This window comes from Penicilliopsis zonata (assembly GCF_001890105.1).
Source record: "Penicilliopsis zonata CBS 506.65 unplaced genomic scaffold ASPZOscaffold_12, whole genome shotgun sequence".
NCBI classification, from domain to species: Eukaryota; Fungi; Ascomycota; class Eurotiomycetes; order Eurotiales; family Aspergillaceae; genus Penicilliopsis; species Penicilliopsis zonata.
In genome coordinates, this window is record NW_019208921.1 from 128,544 (window position 1) to 154,308 (window position 25,765).

General features: G+C 51.3%; 10 protein-coding genes across 10 annotated transcripts in view; 4 read left to right on the forward strand and 6 right to left on the reverse strand.

The window, feature by feature from the left end:
- The window catches only part of ASPZODRAFT_144217 (hypothetical protein), a gene marked incomplete at both ends in the record, with an annotated part of 6,500 nt that extends 6,157 nt beyond the window's left edge, over positions 1-343 (reverse strand). The window contains one exon of the mRNA XM_022724992.1: positions 329-343. Coding sequence (XP_022579397.1) covers positions 329-343 — 15 coding nt within the window. The remainder of the gene's footprint in view (positions 1-328) is intronic.
- Positions 344-2,292: 1,949 nt separating this feature from the next.
- ASPZODRAFT_644027 (hypothetical protein) lies at positions 2,293-4,560 on the forward strand. Its single transcript, XM_022729229.1, has 3 exons — positions 2,293-2,381; positions 2,436-2,932; positions 3,019-4,560. The coding sequence occupies exons 2-3, from the start codon at positions 2,486-2,488 to the stop codon at positions 4,495-4,497; spliced, it is 1,926 nt and encodes a 641-aa protein (XP_022579398.1). The 5' UTR covers positions 2,293-2,381; positions 2,436-2,485; the 3' UTR covers positions 4,498-4,560.
- Positions 4,561-4,904: 344 nt separating this feature from the next.
- ASPZODRAFT_99879 (hypothetical protein) lies at positions 4,905-7,302 on the reverse strand. The gene has a single exon (XM_022730620.1). The coding sequence runs from the start codon at positions 7,149-7,151 to the stop codon at positions 5,055-5,057; it is 2,097 nt and encodes a 698-aa protein (XP_022579399.1). The 5' UTR covers positions 7,152-7,302; the 3' UTR covers positions 4,905-5,054.
- Positions 7,303-10,718: 3,416 nt separating this feature from the next.
- On the forward strand, positions 10,719-11,674 carry ASPZODRAFT_17804 (hypothetical protein; the record flags this gene model as incomplete). Its single annotated transcript, XM_022727091.1, has 5 exons — positions 10,719-10,723; positions 10,782-10,978; positions 11,046-11,078; positions 11,378-11,424; positions 11,501-11,674. 5 exons carry the CDS (start codon positions 10,719-10,721, stop codon positions 11,672-11,674), a joined length of 456 nt encoding a protein of 151 aa, XP_022579400.1.
- A 160-nt stretch (positions 11,675-11,834) lies between these two features.
- ASPZODRAFT_134299 (hypothetical protein) lies at positions 11,835-14,695 on the reverse strand. Its single transcript, XM_022723492.1, has 3 exons — positions 14,072-14,695; positions 12,524-13,991; positions 11,835-12,447 (listed from the first exon to the last, which is right to left on the reverse strand). The coding sequence occupies exons 1-3, from the start codon at positions 14,599-14,601 to the stop codon at positions 11,935-11,937; spliced, it is 2,511 nt and encodes an 836-aa protein (XP_022579401.1). The 5' UTR covers positions 14,602-14,695; the 3' UTR covers positions 11,835-11,934.
- A 513-nt stretch (positions 14,696-15,208) lies between these two features.
- Positions 15,209-15,562, forward strand: ASPZODRAFT_17806 (hypothetical protein; the record flags this gene model as incomplete). The annotated part of the gene is made up of 2 exons (XM_022727092.1): positions 15,209-15,384; positions 15,469-15,562. 2 exons carry the CDS (start codon positions 15,209-15,211, stop codon positions 15,560-15,562), a joined length of 270 nt encoding a protein of 89 aa, XP_022579402.1.
- A 1,546-nt stretch (positions 15,563-17,108) lies between these two features.
- On the reverse strand, positions 17,109-18,573 carry ASPZODRAFT_134302 (hypothetical protein). Its single transcript, XM_022723493.1, has 5 exons — positions 18,391-18,573; positions 18,248-18,324; positions 18,042-18,138; positions 17,637-17,983; positions 17,109-17,576 (listed from the first exon to the last, which is right to left on the reverse strand). Exons 2-5 carry the CDS (start codon positions 18,288-18,290, stop codon positions 17,143-17,145), a joined length of 921 nt encoding a protein of 306 aa, XP_022579403.1. The 5' UTR covers positions 18,291-18,324; positions 18,391-18,573; the 3' UTR covers positions 17,109-17,142.
- A 289-nt stretch (positions 18,574-18,862) lies between these two features.
- On the reverse strand, positions 18,863-22,898 carry ASPZODRAFT_134303 (hypothetical protein). The gene is made up of 2 exons (XM_022723494.1): positions 20,214-22,898; positions 18,863-20,143 (listed from the first exon to the last, which is right to left on the reverse strand). Exons 1-2 carry the CDS (start codon positions 22,667-22,669, stop codon positions 19,060-19,062), a joined length of 3,540 nt encoding a protein of 1,179 aa, XP_022579404.1. The 5' UTR covers positions 22,670-22,898; the 3' UTR covers positions 18,863-19,059.
- Positions 22,899-23,099: 201 nt separating this feature from the next.
- ASPZODRAFT_17809 (hypothetical protein) lies at positions 23,100-23,794 on the forward strand (the record flags this gene model as incomplete). The annotated part of the gene is made up of 5 exons (XM_022727093.1): positions 23,100-23,122; positions 23,190-23,410; positions 23,491-23,499; positions 23,565-23,639; positions 23,703-23,794. 5 exons carry the CDS (start codon positions 23,100-23,102, stop codon positions 23,792-23,794), a joined length of 420 nt encoding a protein of 139 aa, XP_022579405.1.
- A 358-nt stretch (positions 23,795-24,152) lies between these two features.
- On the reverse strand, positions 24,153-25,609 carry ASPZODRAFT_70688 (hypothetical protein; the record flags this gene model as incomplete). The annotated part of the gene is made up of 2 exons (XM_022729692.1): positions 24,153-25,398; positions 25,476-25,609. The coding sequence occupies 2 exons, from the start codon at positions 25,607-25,609 to the stop codon at positions 24,153-24,155; spliced, it is 1,380 nt and encodes a 459-aa protein (XP_022579406.1).
- Between the last annotated feature and the right edge of the window lie 156 nt (positions 25,610-25,765).

Here is a 25,765-nt window from a genome sequence, read left to right on the forward strand (position 1 = left end):
GGAGGGGGGGAGGAAAAAACAATAACAGACGGGGCAGCGGGGAGGGACTTTGGCCTACTAAGTAGAAACTAATGCCTAGTGGGCTTCTCAGCCTGCAGTGACACTGTTTAGCTTCTACTGACGATCTGAAAATGCGGTGAGCGTCTTGTTGTTCCTACCAGGTCTTGCTTTGTTGGACTTTTGATCCAATAGGGTCTCTATCCTAGGTTTTTTTCCTTTCTTTTCTGGAGGATGAGGGTGAACCAGGTTACAGAGGAGACCATTGGAGACAAGGAGTCGATCGTCCGACTGCCAATGATGTGGGCTTCAATGGCTTCAATAGCTTCACCGGGTCCCACTGCATGGTGGCTGCAGACGGATGCTCCTATTTGAGAACACCAACGTTAAGGCATATGCTATGCCTGTCTATGCCTGTCTATGCCTGTCTATAGCTGTCTATGTAGGATGTCTGCGTCTGTAAGTATGTCTAGCATTAACTAGCATATATTTAACTGGCATCTGTATGACATTATTGTCTATCTGAAGAATTGCAGATATCAAGATGGTTTTGATTTTTCCTTTTTGGGTCTGTGCATCATATGATAGTCGGGACTGTACAGCGTAGAGTCATAACCAGACCTTCTCTCAATACTATCATAGATTATAAACCTAAATCAAATAATAATTATATGTCAGACAAAATAAATTCACCTCTAACGAATAGTGTTCTATCAGAATTCTATTTCCTATGTGGATGCCACGTAGTATTGCCATGTCATCCGTAGATTGTGCCTGACATGCCTCACCAGGTCTGCCTGACATTAGTCTATGCCTTTGATTATCCATTGATAGCTCTCCACGTCAATTAAAGAATTGATCCCTGCATTCTGAATAGTAGGTACTAGATAAGTACTCTGATTAGACCGTCTGGTGTATTGGTAATTATATAAATTCGAGATTCTCGTGTTATGAGATGAGTCATGGATGGTCTCTACCTAAACCACCACCACTACCCTATGTAGAGTATCAGTCTCACTCGTATAGCGACTCTGTCAACTATCATTCAACGCCATATTATAACAAATTCTGTCGAATCGTCGGGGAAGAAAAAGAATCACCGCTGAGACAAATAGGTAATCAGCGCGTCGTGGTGTAGTGCTTTCCGCCGCTCCTCGTCTAGTTTCTTCTTCTCTCGATTCTGACGTGACTCTGGCTTCTTTTGGACATCCTCGTTTCGGAGGGTGGTGGCTGTCGAGTTGACACTGAGCATGGATGCGTTGTCACGGAGGGTTTCAAAAGACCGAGGCATTGTAGGGTACGGATATAGTAAACATATAGAATCAAGAGGAGGGTGTATAGAGAGCTTATTAGGTACCTAGGTAAAGAGAATAGGCTTCAAGAATATATTTATACCTTTGCCAAGCGTCAGCTTCGGTTGAGTCACTCGTTTAATTGTACCTAGGTAGAGAAACCTTCCATGACCAATTCAGGCATCAGCAATTCGAAGATATCCAAAGATGTCCTCCATTTGTCAGCAATGAATTCCTCGGTGACGGCCCTTCGAGTATGGTAATATATTGCAGGCATCAGTGCGTTCTCTGAGGGTCATAGCTTGTAGTTTATAGCAACGACTATCCACCACTGTATCAATATAGGACGAAAAGTAGTGGTTGATGTAATATTGACATGTAATGTCTTCAAACATATATATCATAAGTCCTTGATGGCTCTCGCCTCAACATGCTGATGAAGAGGGAGGTTTTGGTTGTTGACCAGAGGGATTCTTTCCTGGGTGTCAGCGCTGTCGAGCAGGCATCAATCACCAGCTGTTGCTCATTGGTCCAAACCGAAAACTACCTGCCTGCCTAATCAGGCTAGCACAGGTCATGTGATACATGCTTATTCATATATCACATGACCGTATAAACCAAACTAACCGTATTAGACTAGCGGCTTGGCACATCGCGAGTTTTTGGAGCTGAGCGACTCCCGTCCGTGTCGCGACCGTCCGCTCTATCAAAGGCGCCGCCACTTGGTGACTGTTCCCCATTGCTGTCGCTTCGACCGGTGCTTGTCGCGTCTTGTCACGAGTGAGTCTCGTGTGTGACAGCTCAATTCAGGATCCTTGTGTGTGTACATTCAGGTCTCTGCCTTGCCACTCTCCTCTGCTCTTTCGTTCCCTTGCTTGGCAAGGAGCTCCGCTGTGCTTTGTTCCCCCGGCGCGACAATTCGGATTTCTAAATCCTCTACAAACAAACGCTAGATATCTGTGACCAGTTCCGTCCTCATAATGGATGACGACTCTGCTATTCAGAACGGTGGTGGTGTGGAGGATGTTCAGACTACGGCCGCGGGCCAGGATGCTCCTGCGGATGAGACGCGCGCCTCAAGCCATGCTTCCGGTCGGTTCTTTCATGAACCTGCTCCATCGGTTCCGCTGGACTAATGTTTACTAGATGCTCCCGGCTCACCGAAACTCCTAGACGACGATGGTGAAGATGAAGAGATGGGCGGGACAGACACGGTCCCCAAGACTGAAGGCGCTGCCGGTGACGAAGGCGCCGAGGTTGATGTTGGCGCGGTGCCACAGGCTTCAGAGGACGCCGGTGACGAGCAACCAGCTCACGCCAAGGCATCCCTCGAGGCCTCCGCCCGCTCGCATCTCGTTGCGCAGACCCATGCCATCATCCTTCCCAGCTACTCTACTTGGTTCGACATGCACACCGTCCACCCCATCGAGAAGAAGGCCCTGGCCGAGTTTTTCAACGGCCGGAATCGCAGCAAGACGCCCGCCGTTTATAAGGACTACAGAGACTTCATGATCAACAGTTACCGCCTTAATCCTATTGAATACCTCACCGTCACTGCGTGCCGCCGAAATCTTGCGGGAGATGTCTGTGCGATCATGCGCGTGCATTCCTTCCTCGAACAGTGGGGGTTGATCAACTACCAGGTGTGTAATGTTTGTTTGTTATCTATGTGGCTTATATGTCTGTACATTTTTTTTTTCGTTTGAGTAGAGCTAACTATTTGAACCAGGTTGATCCCCAAACCCGCCCCTCCAACATCGGCCCTCCATTCACAGGCCATTTCCGAGTGGTTGCCGACACCCCTCGAGGACTGCAACCATTTCAGCCCGGCCCTAACCACGTGGTAACGTCAGGAAAGCCCCTTGCTGCCACTGATCGTGCTGCGTCGGCGACTCCTGCCACTAAAGCCGATCTCAACCTGGAAATTCGTCGTAACATCTACGATGACAAGGGTAAGGAGATCACGCCTGCCGAGGACAAGGAGAAGCAACAAACAAATGGAGATGGTGTCGCCACGAACGGTGCCACCGGTGATGTGACCAAGACCATCGAGAACGCCGCCCGAGAGCCCGCAAAGAAGGCCCACTGCTTCTCGTGCGGTATTGATTGCACTCGGCTCCGATTCCACTATGCCAAGTCCACCCCGGCGACAGCAAACCCGAACGCCCCCGATTCCAAGTATGACCTCTGCCCGAACTGCTTCCTTCAAGGCCGGATGCCGTCCAGCCATAGCGCGTCCGACTTTGTCAAGTTGGAGGATAAATCTTACTCGTCCATCCCAGACAAAGATGCCCCGTGGTCCGACTCGGAGCTTGTGCTGCTTCTAGAGGGTCTAGAGAACTTTGACGACAACTGGGATCAGATCGCAAGCCACGTCGGCACTAGAACGCGAGAAGAGTGTGTCATGAAATTCCTCCAACTCGAAATCGAAGACAAGTACGTCGACGACCTGCCGGGCACGCGTGCGGGTGCAGGCCGCGAGCCCATCACTCAGATGGAGAACCCCGTCCTGTCGGTGGTGGCTTTCCTGGCCCAGATGGCGGAGCCGACGGTTGCTGCGGCTGCAGCTGGCCGGACGGTCGATGAGATCCGCCAGATCCTGAAGAAGCAATTGGAGAAGGGGACATCAGCCGACGATTCGTCTGAGCAAGCCAACAAGGGTAAGGAAAAGGAAGGCGGCGAAGGACTCAAGGCCGAAGACGCCATGGACGTCGACAGCATGACCACAAGCAAGACTGCAGTGGCAGGCCCGGACAAGACTTCTTCTGCCAAGCCGTCGCTCGGGACGGTTGCCCTAGCGACCTCTGCAGCGCGCGCGGGGGTGCTGGCCTCCCACGAGGAGCGCGAGATGACACGCTTGGTCTCCGCCGCGGTCAACGTGACGATGCAGAAGTTCGAGATCAAGCTCCAGCAGTTCAACGAGATGGAGGAGATCATCGAGGCAGAGCGGCGCGACCTGGAGCAGGCGCGGCAGCAGCTCTTCCTCGACCGGATAGCGCTCAAGCGCCGCGTCAAGGAAGTGCAGGACGCCCTGCAGGCCATCAGCCTCAAGGCCCCCGGCGAGGACACCACCAGCCTTATCTCCGACATCGCCGCCGCGGGCATGGGCAACCGCTACAACTTCCAGCCTGCGGGCTCCGACCCGAGGACAAACGTCCAGCCGTGGAGTGCAGAGCCGGGAGCAGACTTCAAAGCACTTGATCTGTAGAAACAAAACAGAAAGGAAAGACCGAAAAAAAAAAGAAAAGAAAAGAACCCGTCAATAACTATGATCAATTCTATTTTCCTTTTTTCTTTTTCTTTTCTTTTCCCCCAGGCAAATTGAATGGTTGGTTCAAAAATATCTAATATAGATGTATGATATAGGGGGAACCCTGAATGGAGGAAAACCTACGGAATAGGGACTACTTTTGAAACTAACCATGTCTACTATTTCTTTTTTCTTTTTCTTTTTCGTTTTCTTTTTCTTGTTTTGCGTGATTTCACTTGACTGGACCTGCTGCTCAGCAGGTTTGGACTGACAGATGGTGTTCGTGTACGTGGTCATGTTCATCTTATGTTCTTTTCCCCCCTTGAGGACTGGAGGCGTATGTTCTGGAGTTTTTTTTTTTTATCTTGAAAGTAATGATATACCTTGTTGAAGTCTTCGGTACTGCTTTTAATCCTCGTAGGAAGGATAGTGATGGTCATTTTGATCATCCATGTATAATCTCCATTATTCATTCAAATAACCAAAAGGAACCCGCTATCGCTCTTGAATTATTATCAATTATTCCTATACAGTAAAGGAACACCGCCATCTTGGTCTTCGGCGGATAGGGGATCCGAGGAGTCCCTCTTGGAATCCAGGTTCTCAATACAGGATGCTGATGCTGATGCTGATGCTGATGTTGGCGATGGTGATATATCTTCGGACATGGTGCTATATTTTGGTTGATTTGGGGTTTCGGTGGGTTTGATGCCGGGCCACAAGGTAGGCTCATTGTCTATGTCCATTCCCATGCTGGCCCTGTTACTGTTACTGTTCCCGCTGCCGATGCCACCGCTTTCTGCGTCGGATCCCTCCGTCTCCTGTTCTGCTTTCAATGAGAAGACAGGCTGGCCTTGTGTCGAAGGGAGCGGTGAATGGGGCAAGTCACGAACATCCTCGAGTGCGGTATCTCCGGATTTGTCAGGGCTGCTTCCATGGCTGTAGGGTTCAATGCGGCGTCTTTTACGTCGATTCTGTGTGATCTCCTCGTCAACTTCGAAAGCCTCGTATCCATATTCCTCCCACTCGCTCCGATATAAGATCCGGTCCCGCCAGTCGATTAGATCTTGCTTGGTCTTGCGCTCGCCCAAGGGCCGATGTAGTGCCTTCTTGGTGTCTTCTTCGTCCGCCTCGGACTTGAAAGCCGTCTCATGCCCCCTCAGGGAGCCCCCCCGTTTCATTAAATTCCACAGTACTCGTTCGCCAATGGCGTTGGCCTTTTCATCCACTCTGTCTGCATGGTCTGTTTCTGGGTCTGCAGGGAACTCCGCCTCCTCAGATGAGCTCTGTAGGGGGGATGACAGACTCTCAGGTGAAGAAGCATCATCATACACATCCTCATCGTCTTGATCATCTACTCTCAAATCCTCTTCTGATTCAATCTCGACTTCGGACTCCCGTCCTGTCGGGCTTCTTCCAGCTTTACCAGATAGAATATTTTCCACATCGTCATAGCTCATGTATGACGGTTCCCATCCTTTGCGATGGCGAAGATCGGCAACATCCAGGCTGCACTTACGTGCCAGGCCGACCCAAAAATCCGAGCGGTCACGCTTCATACCGAGGACATCAACTGCCGCCTTGATGTCGCGAATTTTAACTATATTGGCCTTGTAATGGCCACCGGATTTCATGTTGCGGATGCGTGACATGGCAAAGAATATCGCCGACTGTATCAGGCGACGGGTGATACTGACAGTCAACGCGTAAAAATCCGAAAAGGCGCCCGCTGTCATCGATGGGCTCTCATCCTCGAAAGCCACATTGACCCAGTTGTCGTTCAATCTCGCTCCACCGGGGTTCATGAAAAAGCGCTCAGACATTCGGATCCATTTCTCGATGTTAAGCAAGCTAGCTGTGAGAAAAATACTGGGACAAGCTGTGCTAACATCATCTTCGCGGTCTTTCAATTGCTCCTCTAATTCTTTGGCTTTCTCACGATCGATGACCCAGAAATCTTGGTGCTGTCTCTGGGCGGAGAGGCGGTCCGAGTTCTGTTCTTCGAGACAAAGCAGTTCTGCGTACTCATCCAAGGCCTCGCAGCATTCTTTACTCACTTCAAGTGCTGCCGGAACATCTCCTAGCACGATCGTCCGGTGATGTCTGTCAGCCAGATGCTGGAGTTCTAGCCCTCTGTGTAGGAGCCTGATGTGGTCTTGAACCTCGAGTTCTGTCTTCGTTCCAATCGTATCTGCAATGGCTTTTATGTCATTTTTCCCCTTCCTGCTCAACGCTTGGAAGAAGAGCTCCTTTTCTCTCCCACTCCAAATCACAACGCCATTCTGCGTAACGTTGTGTTTTTCTCCGCTTGCAGATGAGGATTTCAGCGATTTCTCTCGAATCTGTTCCTCCAGCAGTTTCGTGTATGATCCTCGAGACGCCCATGCTAGCCTTGCGCTCAGATAAGCCAGGGCTTCTGACCGCGTCCCTAGTCTAGCCCGTGGGACCAAGGTCGACACAGCCTGGTCATCTCTACTGGGAGGCGACGAAACCCTGGACTTTTGGATCAGCCCTGACGAACCCAGGAACCCATCGTTCTTATTCTCAACCTGGTGATCAGAGTCTGACGGCTCTTCGTCTTCGGATGGTTCGTAGAGACTTGAGCTGCTCATTGGTCATGTGCGTTACGACCTGGGCAGACAACGCACAGAGAAAACAAAAAATGCGATGTGTAAATCTCGAACATTACTTAATAGGTTATTGAGGGGGAAAGACGTTAGATAGAGAAAGCCTGCTCCATGTTCAAGAGTTGCTGAGCAAAAGAGGTCTTGGGAAATGGTTATCTGTAACTGATTCTGGATAAGGGAAGATTTCGTTATGTTTGCATTGTTTGCAACGCTGGATAACGCCGATAAAGCATCCTCCTTCCTCAACTATTCATTATAAACTTACCAACTACTATGAAGGTGTACGACGGCTCTATGGTGCTTCAAGGGTATAACATATGGATACACTGTGGCATGATTTGGTTGCCTCCAGGCAGGTCTCGAGCAGTCATTGTACCGGCATACCTTTTTTCAAGGCGAAGCTTCTCGTGCTAACGTAGTAGACTCACGTTCAGATTTAAAATGATGCTCCTTCAGCATGTTTACTAGAAAGCAAATACAATTCATATAGCAAGAATCTAGAAATGGACATCTTTCGAATATGTGCCAGGATAAACGGTGATGTTGGTAGTGTGTTGACTACTATTCTTGTAGCAAAACCACTATTGATCATGAAAAGGTGTCAAATATGAGTCATGAAAAAACGCTGCGAAATATGCAAAAAAAAAAGCTTGGTATCATCTTCAGCCCCATAATCTATCGCTTTGGATCAGCTTGGTAACTTGAATGATAGGGGGGAAAGGTTGGACATACCATCAAATAAACCCGTGTATCAACATCTCATTCAGATTCTTCATCTGCCTCCTCTGGTTTCTCTACTTCCTCTGGTTCCTCTATTTCTGAATCCTCTACTTCATCTGCTTCCTCTAATTCCTCTGGAGATATTACCTCTAGTTCTTCCGAGGCTTCTAGAGATACTTCCTCTGGTTCCTCTGGAGCCAAAGAGGCCAAGAGCTCTTCGACTTCTTCATGTCCCATTTTAGCAGCCAGATCCTGGGGCGTTTTCCCGCGCTTGTCTTTTGCGTCAAGTACAGCCCCATGGCTAACCAGGAATTGCACGTCATTCCTCAGTCCAGCCTCGGCTGCCAAATGAAGTGCTGTCTTGCCATACATGTCTTTGATGGAAAGTTCAGCATGGTAGTTGACCAGCAGTCGCATCGCATGGCTTCTCGCGGATACTGCTCTATGCAGGGCAGTCCGTCCGTAATCATCTTGAAGGTCGATGTCGGCTCCCTTTCCGACCAGGAAGTCCACCATCTTTCGATGGCCACGTTCAGCAGCCTTGTGCAACGGAGTTTCTCCAGAGTGATTCGTCACGTTGATATCCTCGGTGTTTCCCAGGAGCAGAGCAACCAACCTTCTGTGGCCGCCTACCGCTGCGAGATGGAGGGGAGTATCGCCGAGTGCGTCTTGTGCCTCGGGGTCTGCATTGTTGGATAACAGTAGTTGCACTACTCTGTCATGTTCGTTGATTACTGCTAGGTGCAGCGCTGTTCTGCCATCATTGGCCTCCATGTCCACTTGGGCACCCGCTTGCAAGAGGTCAGTAGCCACTTCAACATCGCCGTCCCTAGATGATAAATGTAGGCCTGTCTGGCCAGAGTTGTCTTTCACGTTGACATCGGCTCCCCTTTGAAGCAAGAGGTGGAACATTTTGACTCCACGTTTGCTCCTCCTATCGTACATGAGAAGTGCCAGTAACAACGGCAGGCCGAACTCTCCAGATCGTGAACTCATATCTGCCCCCTTCTTAGCTAAATACTTAACCACAGCCAAGTGCCCCTGGCGACCGGCACGATATAGGGGAGTGCCGTGCGGTCCCTTCCCATTTTCCATGTCAACCGGGGGATGGATCTCCATGTTGGCCCCGTTTCTGACCAGCAGTTGCACGACTGGCAAGTTCCCATTGCTAGCGGCCCACCATAAGGATGTACGCCCACAGTTGTCCATGTCATCGAGGCCAACTCGCCCAGAACCGAGAAGCAGTATGAGAACCTCCTCGTGGCCATTCTCGGCCGCCCATATCAGTGTCGTCCGGCCATTGGCATCCCTTATACCGGGGTCGGCATTCCTCTGCAACAACAGCAGCACTGTGGTCAAGTCCCCTTTTTCCACTGCCCAGTATAGCGGCGTATGCCCATTCACATCGGGGATATTGGGGTCCACTTCATCATGTGCCAATAGTGTTGTCATGACTCCCATGTGCCCGTTCTTGGTCGCCCAGGCGAGGGGAGTCCGGCCGACCACGGAATCCGTCGAATTGAGGTCCATGCCGCCATTTGCCAGTAAGAGCTGCAGTACGTTCTCATGGCCCTTCTCTGCCGCCAGGGAAAGCGGACTGCGTCCATCTCCATCCTTGCAGTCCAGATTCACGCCGGGAGTGCTGAGCAAAAGTCGCACGATTGAATCATATCCTTTGCTAGCAGCAAGGAAAAGCGCAACATCAAGTTTATTTTTAGCAGTACCGTCTGCCATTTTCCAAACGAATTGACTAGAGACAGGCCGGGTTCATGAGCAGGAATCGGGGAATTTCTATTTCAGGTATGATAGGCATATAGTTGAAACTTGAAACTAAAGCTTAACAGAAAAAGATCCTCTTTCCGCGTCGCAGAGGGCAGAGCTAACCAAAATACCCCGCCGGTTGGGAGTCCAGACGATAACTCCTGCAACTACGCAGAGGGGTAACAATAACGTGATGGCATGGAGATGGCTTCCTTTGGGTACAGACAACTTACAACCTGCCCCAATCGCCACGTGTGGAGCTGCTACTGGCCGTCCAATGATTACACGAGACTAGCTACTATTCTTGCTGGCTTAACAGGCCTTGTTTGACCCGGTCAATCACGCATTATTCGCATGGCGTGGACCCCGTCATCGAGGAACATGTTCTCAGGCAAAACTCGTGGTGAAATTCAAGAGGCCCAGCAGCCACCGTCTAACTATCTTCCCTATCTCATTTGCATGTTATCCATCAGGCGTGATTTTCGTGTGGCAAGCCACGGTGCCGCAGGTGTTACAATGTCGGAACCTGTCTGTAACATACAGTTAGCAAAGACTGCTACATCCAAAGCTTGACGAAGCGCAGAAAAAGAAGTGAAAGAATCATCCAAGGTTCAGAAGTCCGTTTAGAGCATTGGAGCAACACCGGGTAGGCACTGCCCCTGACATAAGAGGTACCAGAAAATAAAAAAAAATGGTGTGTATCATCATGCTAGGATTGATGCCAAAATAGGGGATATGCAGAAGTGGGCTGACCTTTAATATTCTCAAGTCGGTTTGTTGTCTAGATAGGTTAGTAATCTAAAAGCTGTGCTGCTGGCTTCGACACATCACTCGAATTACCAGCACTTGAGAGCTTGTAGGAGTAGAAAGAAAAAAAAACCGACAACAGTCGTGATAATCTGGTTTGGTGGTTGGGCGGACCAAGACCCGAATTTAAACACGGAAAAAGTTAAGCGAAGTAGTCACATGACACACTCCACACAGAAGTTATCCAGAACTTTTTACGATTTTCATCTTCAGCCAGCTTCACACCGTCGACAATCCCAGCCAACCACTCGACAATACATCACAATGGGGTATGAGAATACTGGTCGCGTTTTATCGACATTCTTTATACTGATCCTTTTCTTGTAGTCGCCTTCACTCCAAGGGAAAGGGTATCGCCTCTTCGGCCATTCCTTACAGCCGCGCTGCTCCCGCATGGCTCAAGACCACCCCCGAGCAGGTCGTTGACCAGATCTGCAAGCTCGCCAAGAAGGGCAGCACCCCCTCCCAGATTGGTGTTGTCCTCCGTGACAGCCACGGTGTCGCCCAGGTCAAGACCGTCACTGGTATGATGAAATTTTTCTGGACAATGGACCGAGGCGCAGGGATTTGCTGACTTCCATTTTCCCACAGGTAACAAGATCCTTCGTATCCTGAAGTCCAACGGTATGGAAAACCTTGTCGCTCCCGTCCCAGTCGCATTAGGAGGATGAAAGGTCCATGAGGAAGTCAAAAAGCAAAGCAACTGGCTGGGATTTTCTACTCGAAATGGATAGTAGATGTTATCCTCAGACCAACTCAAGCCCGGGTGATGCCGACTTGTTTGCGAAGCTCTGTCGACGCTTTCTCCGACCCTCTCCTCGACAAAGCAGGTCCCTGGTGCAGAAATGCCCACGGCTTGATATAATATATGCCTCTGCTTGGTCTCGAATTTGGACTGACAGAGTGATCTTTTCGACTTATAGGCCTTGCCCCCGAGATTCCCGAGGATCTGTACCACCTCGTCAAGAAGGTAATTACCTAATTTCTGTTCTTTTTTTTTGACTCGCTCTACCTGTCTAGGATCCCTGCTAATCATTCTTTCCAAGGCCGTTGCCGTCCGCAAGCACCTCGAGCGCAACCGCAAGGACAAGGACAGCAAGTTCCGCCTCATTCTCATCGAGTCCCGTATCCACCGCCTGTCTCGCTACTACAAGACCGTCGGTGTCCTCCCCCCCACCTGGAGATACGACTCGGCCACCGCCAGCACCCTCGTCGCCTAAGCGCATCGCGTGCATGTGTGTTGTGGTTGGATTGAAGGATACCTTTGGAAAGGTTTTAGTCTTTATTAGATAGACCACCTTCCATCAAAAAATTATTTTTTTTCCTGACGACCGAATGACTAAATATTTCATGATAATTACGCTCTATATTTTCAAACGTAATCGCATTATATATACATATATATGTACTATCGCTGAGCCGCCCTGGACAATATATATAAACGTGAAAGAGCCTATATACGAGTTTTGTATGTAAAGCATCAGCTTGCTGTGCGTACCTCTCTGGGTACAGCATTACAGAGCTCCACCCTGATCCCTGCACCGATCAAGACATGAATCCATAGTCGCTGCGTATCACTCAGCCTGTCGTTTTCCGACTTGACTTCGGCGAACATGACCTCCTTCTTTTCTAGACTCCAAAGGAACAGGTCTGGAATCCCGCCGCCACGCTGCTGGTATTCTTGGGCCATGACTTTGCAGATGGTTGCCAGGGCTTCGCCACGGAAGCATTGCACAATCTCAACCAGGTCGTCCAGTTGAAAGGACCAGTCAATGCCGATAGCACAGGTTTGCTTAGGAGCCTCGCGTGCATGCACGGCGCGGATGATGCGTTCAGCATTGCCGTTGGTGATGTCGACGAGGCGGTGGTTAATCTCGGATGCTCTTGCAGGATAGAACGCGTCGGTGTGTAGGTCAAGAGGGCACGTCTGAAACGGGGTCTGGAATACATTGGGGACGTAGGTGAAGATAATGTCGTAGAACAGGTATCCAAACTGGAGCATTCATTCGTGGTCAGTCACCTGAGTCTTATCAATCTTGAATATTGGAACATTGAATATTGGAACATACTAGAGTTCTAACAATGCCTCCTTCGGCATGATAGCCCTTCCAACCGTGGTCCCTGTACCAACTGAGGCACATGCTTTCTACTCGGCATTCGCCGCCTCCTTCGCGCTCATCTACCCAGATAGTCGGACGGCCTCTTCGTGAAGCCGCGTCGCCACCATTCTTCGAGCTGGTATAGGCCGGTGAGTCCTCCCTCTCGATACGGATGCCTTCGACAGTCCGTTGGACTGGCTGGGCCAACATGACGTGGCCGAAATCATGTTGTTCGCGCTTGACGACTCTCAACGCCTTCTCGAGCTTCGTAATTCGTTTCTGTAGGTCGTAATGAAATATAATATGGCATTCTGGGTCTTCAAGCCCTTGCTCGCACGTTTGCACTGCGACTCTCTTCCAATGCTTTTTCTGGGCTTCTTCGCTGCGTCCATCAGAAGGAGAAGGAGAAAGTGCCCACATGTAGTGCTCTTCAAGCAGAGCTTTTCGCTGATACCAAGATCCGCGCCTAGCAGTATGGAAGAGACGCTGGTCGAGCAGTTCGGTGAGGAGCTCATGTTCTCTTTTATGCTCTTTGAAGCGACCCAGTGAATTCAGCCCCTTGTGCACGATTCTCGTGTAGACCCAAGCTGGCGAAAAGCGTCGTAGATACGCCCCTTCTCCGCTCTGATAAACATTGTCTTCCTTGCGCTGTTCTTGCTGGAGCAGTGTTTTCCACCGAGGATACACCTTTTCCGAAAGGTCTTTGACTAGTTGTAGCGCTTCTGTAGTGGATGTCCCGCTGAACTCAAGCACATTATCAATGCGAAACTGTGTCCGTAGAGCAGACTCGAATTCCAGCAGCATTGATCTAGACGAAAATATTGAGCTCGATCGAGACACAATGTAATCTGGAAAATTCTTGCGTGAGATCTTAGCGAGAATGATCGTTTTAAGAGAGTTCTCGGTCCACTCTGTTGATTTATAGAAGACCAGGTGCACACGCTCAAAGAGGGCACGAGGACCAGAGGCCAGCCTGATGCACTCTCCCGTTAGTTCTCTGATTTTCTGAACATAGTGACGGTCCCGATTAGCACTTCTACTGGTATCGCTGCTTTTGTCACAGTTGTTCCAGTCGAGGCCGGACTGTGCCTGGCTTGATTGTAGAAAAGCCTCCAGCAATTCCTTCTTGCTCTTTCCTTGCACTTTCGCTTCCTTGGCGAACACTCTCAGCTCGTCGAGTAATAGAAGCGAGGATGCCTCTTCAAGCGTAGTGATCTGATCTGTATCCTCTGCAAACTGGAAGCTCCCGCATAGCGATTCATGGTTTGTTAATTCCTGATCTGCAGGGTTATCACTAAGCGGTTGAAATGATTTCGGAAGGTCTCGAACGCGCTGAAGATCAGTCGAAATAGTGGCCATGTCTGTGATATCTGAATAGTAATTTAATCGATTGATCCGATACCACGCTGAGGTCTTGCGTAGGAATAGGCGCACATAACTACTCAAGAGGTCAGAACAACCGGGGATAGAAGAAGAGCAATGCTACCCGGGAGTCTAAAAAAAAGTTTTCAAACATACAGATACTGAGCCTCGTAGGAAAGCCCCCTCCACTGCTTGAAAACTTCCATTTCAGTACTATCAAAAAGATGGGATTCCTCATCAAGAACTGTCTCCAGCGCCAGGTTAAAAGCATCCACATATATGGAGCTTTTCCCCTTGCGCCAGCTGCCATCCTTCAAGCGTTGATGTAAACCAGGTTCTTTGTCATCATCACCATAACTAGCTTCTGGCTGGTGAGAAGCTTCGTAATCTTCAATCGCGCGTTGATCGGTGTCCACGAATGGCAGTGAGGTCTCCAATTCGGTCTGACTATTCGAGACTGGATTCTCTTCGAGATTCAACTCTGCAGGATAGAGATCACCACTGCCCCAGACAGCAGGATTCTCCAGCCAATCCACTACCACAGGATGAGTTGGAGAATCAGGGCGAGTCTTTGCACCACTGTTATTGTGCAGTTGATCGGATGTCACTCGGCGGTCCTCGTCATCGTCGGTTTTTCGACGTTTGACCGAGCATCGTTGCGTCTCCCAATAGTCCAACAAGGACATCCTGCCATGAATTCGGACAGAGCATTCGAAAAAAGCAGGTGAGAAATGCCTCCTGAGTGAACAACCCGCTGCACCTCAGACTCTCGCGCTGCCTAAATCCCACCTGCTACCTAGCGCGCCAAAACGTGTTTTGCGAAACACGAAGTCACCTGATTCTAATGGCTTGTTTCAAATCAATAGTTACCTAGGTAGATATCTGCGTACGAGTGCCCCTTATATAGGTACCTAGTACCTAGTCGGCTTGGAATATTTGCAGCATAATATGATTTAATATATTTTTCTAACCAAATCAGCCTCTCACCCCTTCCTTTTGTTCATCATTAGAAGGAAGCCCTTGTACGGATGTCGGTGCGATCTGCACTGATCTCGCCGCCCTACACTCCGCCTTCGTTGCTCCGATTAATCACCTCGCCTCAAAACACTCTGATATCAGCAGTCTACTCTTCCTTTTAACGAAACCGAGGATCGATTTTTCTGTACAAGCATCTATTTGAATCCCTGTGTCAATAATCGCCCTGTCGTCCCCAACACCTCGAACTCCCCTAATCGAATCATTCGCGAGTTCCACGTCTCCAATAAAGAGTTCCCTACATAGCTTCAGATCGTCATGGGCAACGAATCGACACCCAACGGATCAATGAACCATAACACCCCGTCAGGCGATGTGCCCAATACCACAGGAACACCACAGGCGCGGCCTGGAGGTGCCCCGGCCCGGATGTATCTCAACGAGAAGGTCGTACCATACCTGCTAGAGGGAATGAAAACCATCACGAAGGAACAGTAAGTGGCAACAATCCTTGGACATATTGTGCTTTATTTGCATACATCCTATCGTTTTTTTTCTCTCTTTTCTGATGAAAGCAGACCGCCGAATCCCCTCCGCACGTTGGGTGAATTTCTTATTCAGAAGAGCAACGAAGTCGAGGGCGCGGCCGGATCCAACAAATCACCTGAATAAAGGAGATGTCCTATGTGGGTTTCGGTCTATAATTGGGTTGTTCATAAGGAACATGATAAGTTGAGAAATCAAGCTCAACGTGCGGTTTGTCGGCATCTCATCAAGAAGGTCGTACAACTATGAGACATGCAGTTACGTACGGCCTTGCGGACTGCGTTTACAACAGACGTCTGTTACCTTCTTCTTCCCCAGCATTGCGCTCGCAGGACTATGCTAGGAAACACCGTTCAATTGTTTTCTGGCCGTCTGGATTGCGAAATAGCACTCGGGGATGCGCGATCTGTACACGTCGCTAATTTGCATAGTACTAAGCGTTGTTACACTGCTACAATGTTACGAAGGGGGAGATTTGTTAACGTCAATTGTTTCTTCTCTGTTGAGAATGATGATGTCTCTTGGATCTTGAGAATTTATGATTTGTAAAATGGCTGCATGCGATATAAATCAAAATACAGCCTGCTAGTCAGTACACTGTCAAAGACCGAGAGCTTGCCATCCTCAGAATTATCTAGGCCATCATTTAGAATCAGTTCTTCACTCGTAATATGCGTTTTTCCGACAAGAAAAAGCCATGGCAAAAGATGAACATTAGGTTAGCTCCTCCTTCCTCCATGATGTCCCTACCTTCATTCCCTGCACTGCACTGGTTTCGAGCCGCAAACCTAGAAATTACAGTGTTTGTGTCTGCGATGGAACAAAATTTTTTAAAAGAGGGAAGGGGGAGGGGAGGGGGAGGGGGGAGGGGGGTAGGATGTGAGATTTGTTCTGCAGACACTGGCGAGATACTACAGGCAGACGAATAGCCGGAATCCATAGAGAGAGATTCAGACTAGATCAAATCGCACGTGAGCCAGGTTTGATCTGATCTGATCTGATCCGATGCGAAAGAAATGCTGGAAACAGCGAGACTTTAAAATGTGATTGTTTGCTTGGTCGAATAAAATCGAGTCGTTACGTGAATAGGTGCACAGACGCAACAAGGCGAGTAGCTGACTATCGAGACATGGACCAAATCCGGAAAAGGTGCAAAGAGGTACTGTAGTAGTGCTGACCCACGAGACAACCGACGAATTACAACGTATTGTGTGTGTGAACTCTGCTTCTTTTCCCTTGCCGCCAAAGTGATTTTTTCCCCGGTATTATCGAGAGCGAAGAAACACAAGAGAGCAGCATCATTCAGCGACCGAAGAATGCCGAAAATGGGCGAGCAGCTGTCGTGTTGATCGCGAGATATAGCTCCGAGAGTATCGCCGAGACGACAGGTGCAAAGCGAGAAAAGATGACTTTTTGGGGAGGGAAACAGAAACAACTGATATCCAGGGTGGCTCCGTCGAACTCAAACCCACAAGGGAACCGCAGTAAAACCACCTTGGTTACAAAAAGAAATAGTGCATCATAGAGACAAGGGGAAGAGAAGGAGAAGCGAGGTTTAGAAAAAAAGAAAAGAAAATAATGAAAAAATGAAGAGAATAAAGTAAAAAAGAGAAACAACAACAACAAAAGGAAAACGGGGGATTGTGAAGATGAATCGTCGCAAATTAATGTGCCATCAACGAGGCCCGACCTGAGGCGTGCTTCACCTACCTGGCACCACTGTAACGGTCTTCGCCGCCACGCGACTCGTAGGAACGGCTGGCGTAGGCGTCACGGTTTTCACGGTTTTCACGGGGAGGGGCTTGTTCATAACTGGGAGGGTTAGCATCGCGGTCGTAATAGCCTCGGCGATCGTCGCCACTGCGGCGGTCATCACGACGATCCTCACGGCCGTACCGATCCTCGCGGCCAGAGGCATAGCGGTCGATGCCACCACGGTAGCCACCTGCATATTCATCGCGATACTCGCGACGGCCGTAGTCACGACCATAGTCGCGTCCGCCACTGCCACGATCACCGTAGGAGTCGTAGCGGCTTCCATAGCGGTAGTCATCGTTGCGGCGCCAGCCACCCCCGTATCCGCCACGGCGGTCATCGTAGCGGTCTCCACGCCCACCACGAGGGGGGCCCCGGAAGTCCCCTGCATTGTCAGCAGCGAACTTATAGAGCTAGTATGGATGTAATGGCGAGGGGGAATTACCGCGCTTGGGAGGACCAAAGTATTTGCCAGGAGTAGGGGTTCTGGGGCGGCTACGACGCGCCTTCTCAATGCTCAAGGTGCGGCCCTCGATGACCTCGCCCTGAAGACCCTCCTTGGCAGCATCCGCCTGCTCGGCAGTCACCATCTTGACGAAGCCGAAGCCACGAGACTCCTTGGTGTGGGGGTCGACCATGATCGAGCAGTTCTCGACATCGCCGTACTTCTCGAACAGACGCGAGATATCGGACTCGGTCAGGCGAGGGTGGATGCCAGTCACGAACAGGTTGGAGCCGGTGTTGACCGCGCCTTCCTCGTCCTCCTCCTTGAGGCGGTGAATCGCAGTGCCCCTGCAAACCATCACTGTTAGAAACTGATTTAACCACCAGGCAAACTCATATCACATACCGGTCATCAAGGCGAACTGGGGATCGGCTACGGGCGCGGTCCCCACGAGGCTCATCGCGAGGTGACGCGCTGCGATCGCGTTCGAAACGAGGCTCGTCTACAGAGAGGAAAACACGTTCGTCAGCGATATCAAATCAAGGAAGTCGCTAAAGTATATAAAAAAAAAGGGTGACTCGTTTGCCTTCCCGTCTCGGGACGCGACTTACCGTCATAGCGACCGTTCTCGGTATCATACTCAGCAGAAGCCATGGCGATAGTTGGTGGATTCGAGGAAAATACGAAACTGCAAAGGAAGAATGGGTGAGTATACAGGGCGAAGACAAGCGATTAAAGGAGCCCGAAGACGCACGCCTGGGAGGTGTTCAGAGGCGAGGAGAAAAAAAAAAGCTCACAAGGGCGGGTGACACAAAGTCAATCGTGGGACAAAAGGGGAGAGAGGCGTGTAAGGAAAGAGGGAAAAAAAAGATGAAGATGATATCCCAGTAAGGAGAGGGCGAGATAGGGAAGAGTGAGTAGAAGGGGACGTGGGAAGAGGGAAGAGAGGAAGGGGGCTCGAGAGAGGTGAGGTGAGAGAGGTAAGACAGAAGGCGACTTTGACTGGTTTTCCTGGTCGCCTCGACGGGGCAATCCAGACTCTCGCAGTCGCTGGGAAGCATGCGCCAAGACCGTACCTACTGCTTGATCACCGCCTATTTCATAGGCTATACTTACGAATATTATAAGTGTCTGTAAGAACAAAATTAGGGAATTCTTGTTGCTGTCATTATTACTCCTAGCTAGATTACTGAAGTCCTTCTCTCCGTCGCCAAATCGCACTACAAGAAAAGAAAAGAAAAAAAAAAAAAAAAAAAAAAAAAAAAGGCAGCTCCGCAGTGAAAGCAAAGACAAAAAAAAACAAAGAAACGCCTCGTCTAAAGTCATGCGCAATGTCCCTGATTGAATTGAGGGAGGAGGGGGGAAAAAGGGCAGGTGGAAGGGAAGAGGAAGAGAATGAAGTAAATAATAATGAAGATGACGTTTATTTGAATCCACGCCATCGCCGTCGTGTCCGATGGACCTTCACCTCGGGGTCAGCCGCAACGGGCGGTTCGGCGGGTGAGGGTTCGTCGCCGGTCGCGTTGGCAGTGGCAGTCCCAGCAGGGGGTTTGTGGTCACCCACGAGATCCTCTAGCTCTTCTTCGTCCAGCTCGCTGAGCTCCTCGCTCATTCCGCGCATGACGTCCCGTCCTGTCCATCGTTCCTCGTGGATCGTTGTCCCCACAGGGTCGAAGGGCTGCATGTACCACTGAATGCCTCCCTGGGCCAGCGGAGCCTGCTGGTCGCCTTGGAAGCTCAGGGGGGGCGTCGGGGGGGCCTTCTGGGCCGCCGGCAGCTGGACTGGCGGTTGCGGGTTCGTGGTGTCGTGGTCCGGTTTGAGTTCCCCGTTGATGGCCACCCCCGAATCGGACGTCGACATGACAGCAGTAGTGAGATGATCGGTGAATTTTGTCTCCGCTGCCGAAATGAGGGTTTCGTCGGTGGGAGCAGAGGCAGAGGGCTCTTCGGCAGTGGCAAGATGGTCAGCCTCCTTCTCTTTCTCCTCCTCTGCGGCCGCCGGTGTGGCAATATGGGTAGGCATTTCCGGCCCAGGCGTGGGCTCCGACTTGGCCAAAAGATCTGCGACATTATCAGATAGCGTAGAGGGAGCCGCAAGATCTTGTGGCTCTGTGTTCTCGGCGACGTCAGCCGATTCCACCAGCGAGCCACGCCTGGAAAGCACGCTGTTTTCCAGAATGACGTCTAGTTCTTTGAGTTCCTTCTCGAAGGGCCGGCGGTTGAGCTCGCTCTCGCTCCGAATTGCATCTTCCAGCGCAGGTTGGATCGCCTTGATGATCCGTTTCGCCATCTTTCTCTTCTCGCGTTGCTCCGAATTCAACTCGGGATCCCGCCCACTGATCTGCATCTGGAGTTCGGCAGTGTCTCCAGCAGGCTGGACGCCAATTTCTGACGTGAAAACAGCGGCCAGATCCGCAGAGAAGGCCGCAACAGAAGTGTAGTTTCTCTCCTGCAGTTTGGTGCGTATGGATGCAAATCCGCCTCGGAAGAAACCTTTTCCATCGAGCCTAGAAAAAAAAACGATACAATCGAGTTAAAAAGGGGACATAGAATGCGGGAATTGGAGCGTGTGCTTACCCTTGGGCTTTCTCGAAAATGGGCCAAAGAAGGGGAGGAAGAGGGAAGTAGACAAGATCAACGATGTTGCGAAGCATTTCCGCGTCCTTCAGTTTCTCACGCTCCCGTTTCTTAACTTCGTCGCACAGCATCCTCAGCCGATCCAGGTCTCGATAGAGCCTCTCGCCAAACTCGATGCGGCGCTGCAGGCGCTTACCCCCGGTGGCGCCCATGGCTGTGTAGTCCCTCCTAGTCATTTCCATGGACGAAAAGGTCTCAAGTTGTAGTTGCAGTCTCTTCAGCAGTGCCGCCCCGCGTCGTGCTTCTCGCTTCAATGTCCAGTACTTGCACGCGTCTTCCGCGTACTGTTTCCTCTGACGCACGCTGAAACGCTGAAGCGAGGCGACGACAGAATTCAAAACGACATGTGGGATAACTGGGGCGCCCGAAGGGAGTTTCCATATTGTCCGGGGTATATTCAAACGCTTGCGTTTGCTTCCGCCCACGGTAAGAGTAATTCGAGGGGTGTGTGTCCGGGGCCCTCCCTCGTCGTCGTGGGTATGTTCACCGTCCATTGGATGTGACGGCTCCAGTGACAGGGCCGCTGCCTGACTGTCGCCCCAGCGTCTGCCTTGCATCGTGTTGCGATAATACTCGATTGCATCGGCCGTGGCTGCGTCGGTACCATGCTCCCGGCGCCATTCGGGAGGGACGTGTTTGTCACAAAAAGCTTTGAGAAGATGGGAATCCATGACGGCGGAACTGCCATGGCCGGGCTTCATCTTTAGGTACAGCTGTGCCCGCCGAGCGCAGGTGACATGGAACGCAACGAAGCAGTTCTTGTTGCTGCATTGGATTGACGCACCCATTCTCTGTCGACAGATATAGCACTGCAGTTTCCAACGGCTTCGCGGAACCTTTTCGACATCTGTGACCGGCTCCATCAGGGAAGGGTTACCAAGGGACACCTCGGGAATCCAGATGGCACATAGGAGATGCGACCACTTTGAAGTGGTGGTTTGTTTGAATGCACCCTCGGTGTTCGGACAGAAGATACAGTTGATATTTCCTCGTCCGATCAGCTGGCATTTCCGACAGAGCCACTGGCCTTCGGGAATAAATGGTACGCCGTAGCATTCTTGGTGAACAGCCAGATCGCAGCCGTCACAGAAGACAATCGCATTGGAGTTCTCACAGTCGCCATCATCGCAAATCGCGCATTTGCTATCCTGCTCTTCTCCGGGTCCTGTGATCTCTCCGTTGACAGCAGCGGCAGAACTGGAACGCGGACGCTGAGTCTGCGGTGGCTTGGGGTTGGGTTTTGGAATGCGTTTTTCAAGCACATGCCACTCCTTCTCGATCTTGGTCATGGTTATTTCGAAGATCGCCGGCTTAATAGGCTCGAGTTGGTCCTCTCTTCTTTTTGCATTGTAATCCTCGAGCCACTGCTCGTCCTGCTCATCCATATCATACTCTACTCTGCCAACCGCAGCGTTGACATCGCCGTCAGAGGGGGCTGCATGTGTAAGATCCACGTCGTCATCCTGCAAGCCATCGCTCATTCGGATGAGCCTACGCTCATGACGGACGAACATATCACTCTCCTGGTATCCAACACTAGCCATTGTACGATCAACGTAGTTGCGCTGGCCGAGGCCTTTCTGTTCGTATGGTACAAAGGGATCCCGCAGCTGAAAGGAGGGTTTTGGCAGCGTCAACTTCTCGCGCGGGTTCGGACCGGGTGGCGGGACAACCTTGGGTTGATCCGGTGTAAGCAGGTTGTATATCAGGGCATCTGGCCGGCGAGGCGGCCGTCCAGGTCGACGCTTGATGGGCGTAGGCGACAGAACCTGAGGGCTAACCGGTCCTAGACCAGGCATAGGGGATCCCGGAAGACCGCTCGTCAGGGCACCGTTCGGCAAGCCCCCCGCCAGGGTTTTCGCCGAACCATTTGCGCCGTCTACCTCTTCGGCGGTGAAAACCGCAAACTTGGCCTCAATATCAAGGTCTGGATGAAACTCTTCCCATCCCCGCTCCTCCCGGGGTTTATATCCATCCCCCTGCTGCAGGGCGAGAGCAGCAGCCGTAGAAGACGGGTAGCGGCCTCGAGTCTGGCTTTTGTCCCTACGGGGACGGACCGATGGTGGTGTCGCTGGCGGCAGCGCCGCAGGCGGGGGCGGAGGCGGCGCAGGGGATTCGACCGGTTGTGTGCCGTTCTCTGGCGCAGAACGACTACGGGTGGCGGAGATGTTGCGCACGGGGGCAGGCGACTTGACCACCGGTTCCTCCTCGTCGATTTCGATATACCTACCACCGCCCCCAGGCCCGCCAGGGACGTACTTTCGCCTTTTCGGGGGCGGGCCTTCGCCGGCCTCAGCGTCGGAGCCGCGTGGTCCTTTCAGCAAGAGTCTCGAGTGTTTGCGCGGCGGTCGCCCCGGTCGGCCTCTCGGTCGAGCAGCTGCATTTAGAGGCGCCATCTCATATCCATGCGATGCAGGGCCGGTGTTTCGTAGTTGGTCCTCGTCCTCCTTGCGAAGGATAGGGAGTCTTGCTGGAAAGGTCACCCTCTTGGTTCGAAATGAGCGACACAACAATCAAAGAAAATCCGTGTCACGACAGAAAGAGCGTGCAGCTGAAAGTAAAGCAGATCGCCAGATGCATGCAACAAATAAACAAGAAGAAGACCAGCTCATATGGCCAAAGCAGCGCAACCCTCCTCGTTCGATCGCGGGCAACCGACGCGCCTGAAGTCGTTATCTCTGGTCACGCCCTGCGCTAACCGCCTTGGGACTAGCCCATCCACTCTCCGCATCCTCACACGGCGAAGCTACACAGCAAAGAGAGAGAGAGAGAGAGAGAGGCCAGCTGGTGCACGCTACATCTCTGAGCAATCTACCGTCGTCCAGGATGAGTGGACCCGGCGACGAGCGGTATGTAGCCACTGCAGTTTTATAAAGTACCTATAAAAAGCACTCCTCATCCGCTGACAGACTGCAGATGGCGCGGAGGTCGACCATATGATCCAAATCGCCAGTCCGGGCAACGACAACGGAACAATAATATGGGCCAACAAGGCAGTGGACGCGGCTCCCCTGCTGCCGGTATGGGAAACACCTGGGGTGCGTCTCGCGATGCGGCAAGCATGGGACTTCCCCAAGACCAGCATGTCCCCGTGCGTGGGTTTAATGCTGCGGAGGCCAAAGCAGCTCTTAGGAGAGGTACGAGATATTCATCTTAGAGGGACATAAAAATTCATGTCTTCTTTTGAGCTCTACTAATTTATTTTTCTTTAAATCAGGTCAAGGAGGTAAGATGCAGACCGCTTCGTTCGTTGGATCGACTTCGACTTTCTAACTTTTTGTCACGATCAAGAGCCGAGACCCTTCTTCTATAAACCCTCTGGCAAGGAAGTGAATAACCGGGCGAGTGGACCATGGGGCTCAAAGCGTACGCTATCAATACAATTTATAAAAGAAAGAAAAATTGTTGGAAGATGACTGACAATAGTAGCAAATACCACGGCGAGTGGCAAGGACTTCTTTCTCGAGCTGCGCAAGCAGATCACTACCCTGCGACAGGAAAGCAATGTCCCCGGTGGTTGATTGCTTCATACTTGATGTGGTGGCAACTATGAGGGCAGTGCGGTTATGATGGATAGTTGGAGGTCAGAAGATGCGAATCATCGCCTGAAATGGTGTCGGTTATACATTCTGCCTCTTGTCGCTCGGAAAATAGCGTGCATCAGACCAACGCTTTCATCCTTGACATCATGGGTTAAGTCTCGCCTGGGGTACATAGCATGTCTTCTTCGGTTTCGATAGTCAACACCTCAAAAAGTCAACAAATCCAATGATCAACAAATATAGCAGGGTATCTGTAGAGTTGCAAAACAAGGAGACCTATATCGTACAGTGTATTATGGTTATTATAGTACATGTAAACGCTAACCTTGTAAGATATCTACATCTTTCTAATCCAACCTCCCACACCGAGAATGCCACCATCGTCCGCCTGCGCGTCGAGCGCCCACTTCCGCACCGGCTGGGTCCCGAGATCAGTGTGCCAGCCAGCCTCGAACATCTCGATCCCCGCCCAGCCGATCATGGCGGCGTTGTCGGTGCAGAGGCGGGGCGGGGGCGCGACGAGTCTCACATGGTCGAAGCCGCGGACGTCGAGGAACCCGCGCAGCACGGTCATCAGGAACCGGTTGGCGGCGACGCCGCCACTAACGACGAGGGTGTTGATCTTATCTGAGCTTGCGTCCTGACGGAGCGTCTCTAGGGCAATGATCGTCCGGGAAGCGAGGTGCTCGAAGGCCACACGCATCGATTCGCGGGCAAGCGCTCTCCGTTCTTCAAGAGAGACGTCTACCCCGGCTTTGGTCTTCGCCACAATCAGGGATTTCGCCCGGCTCGCGACAGACGCAAAGCTGAACTCTAGGGTTCGCGTGTTGGCAAAGGGGGTGCCAAGGGCCCACCCCCAGGGTGTCTCCTTCTTGATGAACTCTTCCCCGCGTGTTCGTGGGGGCCGGTAGTCGGTGTAGTCTGCAGCGCCATTGGGAAAGGCGAATTGCTCCAGCATCTTGCCGTACATTGTATTCTTGGCGTTTTCCAGCAGAGAAGGCGGAAGGACTTCCCGCGCCGTTTTGTCGAGCGCTTCCCCGATGGCGATGTCGCTACTCTCGGCCATAATCTGGTGTCCCACGATCGAAGTCGACCTGACCAGGATGGAATGTCCCCCCGAGACTAGAATTGACAGGAAAGGGAACTTCGGTTGGGTAGGACCATCACCGCCCTCCAACGATGCGACGAGTCGTGGTGTCAAAAGATGTGCCTGCATATGATGCACCCCGACAAATGGCACCTGCCATGCCACTGACAGCGCTTTGCCCGTTTCCAGCCCGATAGTGAGATTCGACCGCATGCCTGGTCCTCTGGTCGCAGCGACAAGGTCTGGTTTCCGCCGCGGTTGGCTCTCGCCTGCGAGGGTAATCTGACCGCCACCACCATCGCTATTACCCCCAGTTATCAGGGGAAGATGGTGCAGTGCCTTGTTGACCAGCTTGGACATGCTTTCATGGTGCGATTCGAGAGCAACGATCGGGTGGATGCCGCCGTATTCTCGCGTGTCGGCCGTCACGTTTTCTAGGAAATGGATCTTGGTTGCATTCTTCTCTTTCTCGAGAATAGCCACGGATGTATCGTCACTAGCAGCAAAAGTATCGTCAGCAAAAAATACAAAGTCTGGTATAGATAGAGAGACGCGGATTTTCACTAGACTCACCATGATGACTCGATGGCCAGTGTAAGAAGACATCTCCGCGAAACTGACGGAACCCCCTGCCTCCAGACACCTAGACCAAGCCGAGGAGACCGAACGACTGACCGAAAGACAGATGTAGGTGCTGAACAAAGCATGAGTCGCGATGACTGAAAAACTACTTACAATGGCCGACCGAACTGGTCAACGGAACTTCATGGGCAAAAGCTTTCGGGTGCACGGGCCGCAAGCCCTACAACGAAGCCCTATTACTATACAACTCTGCGGAGTAAACAATTCTGATAAACAATCCT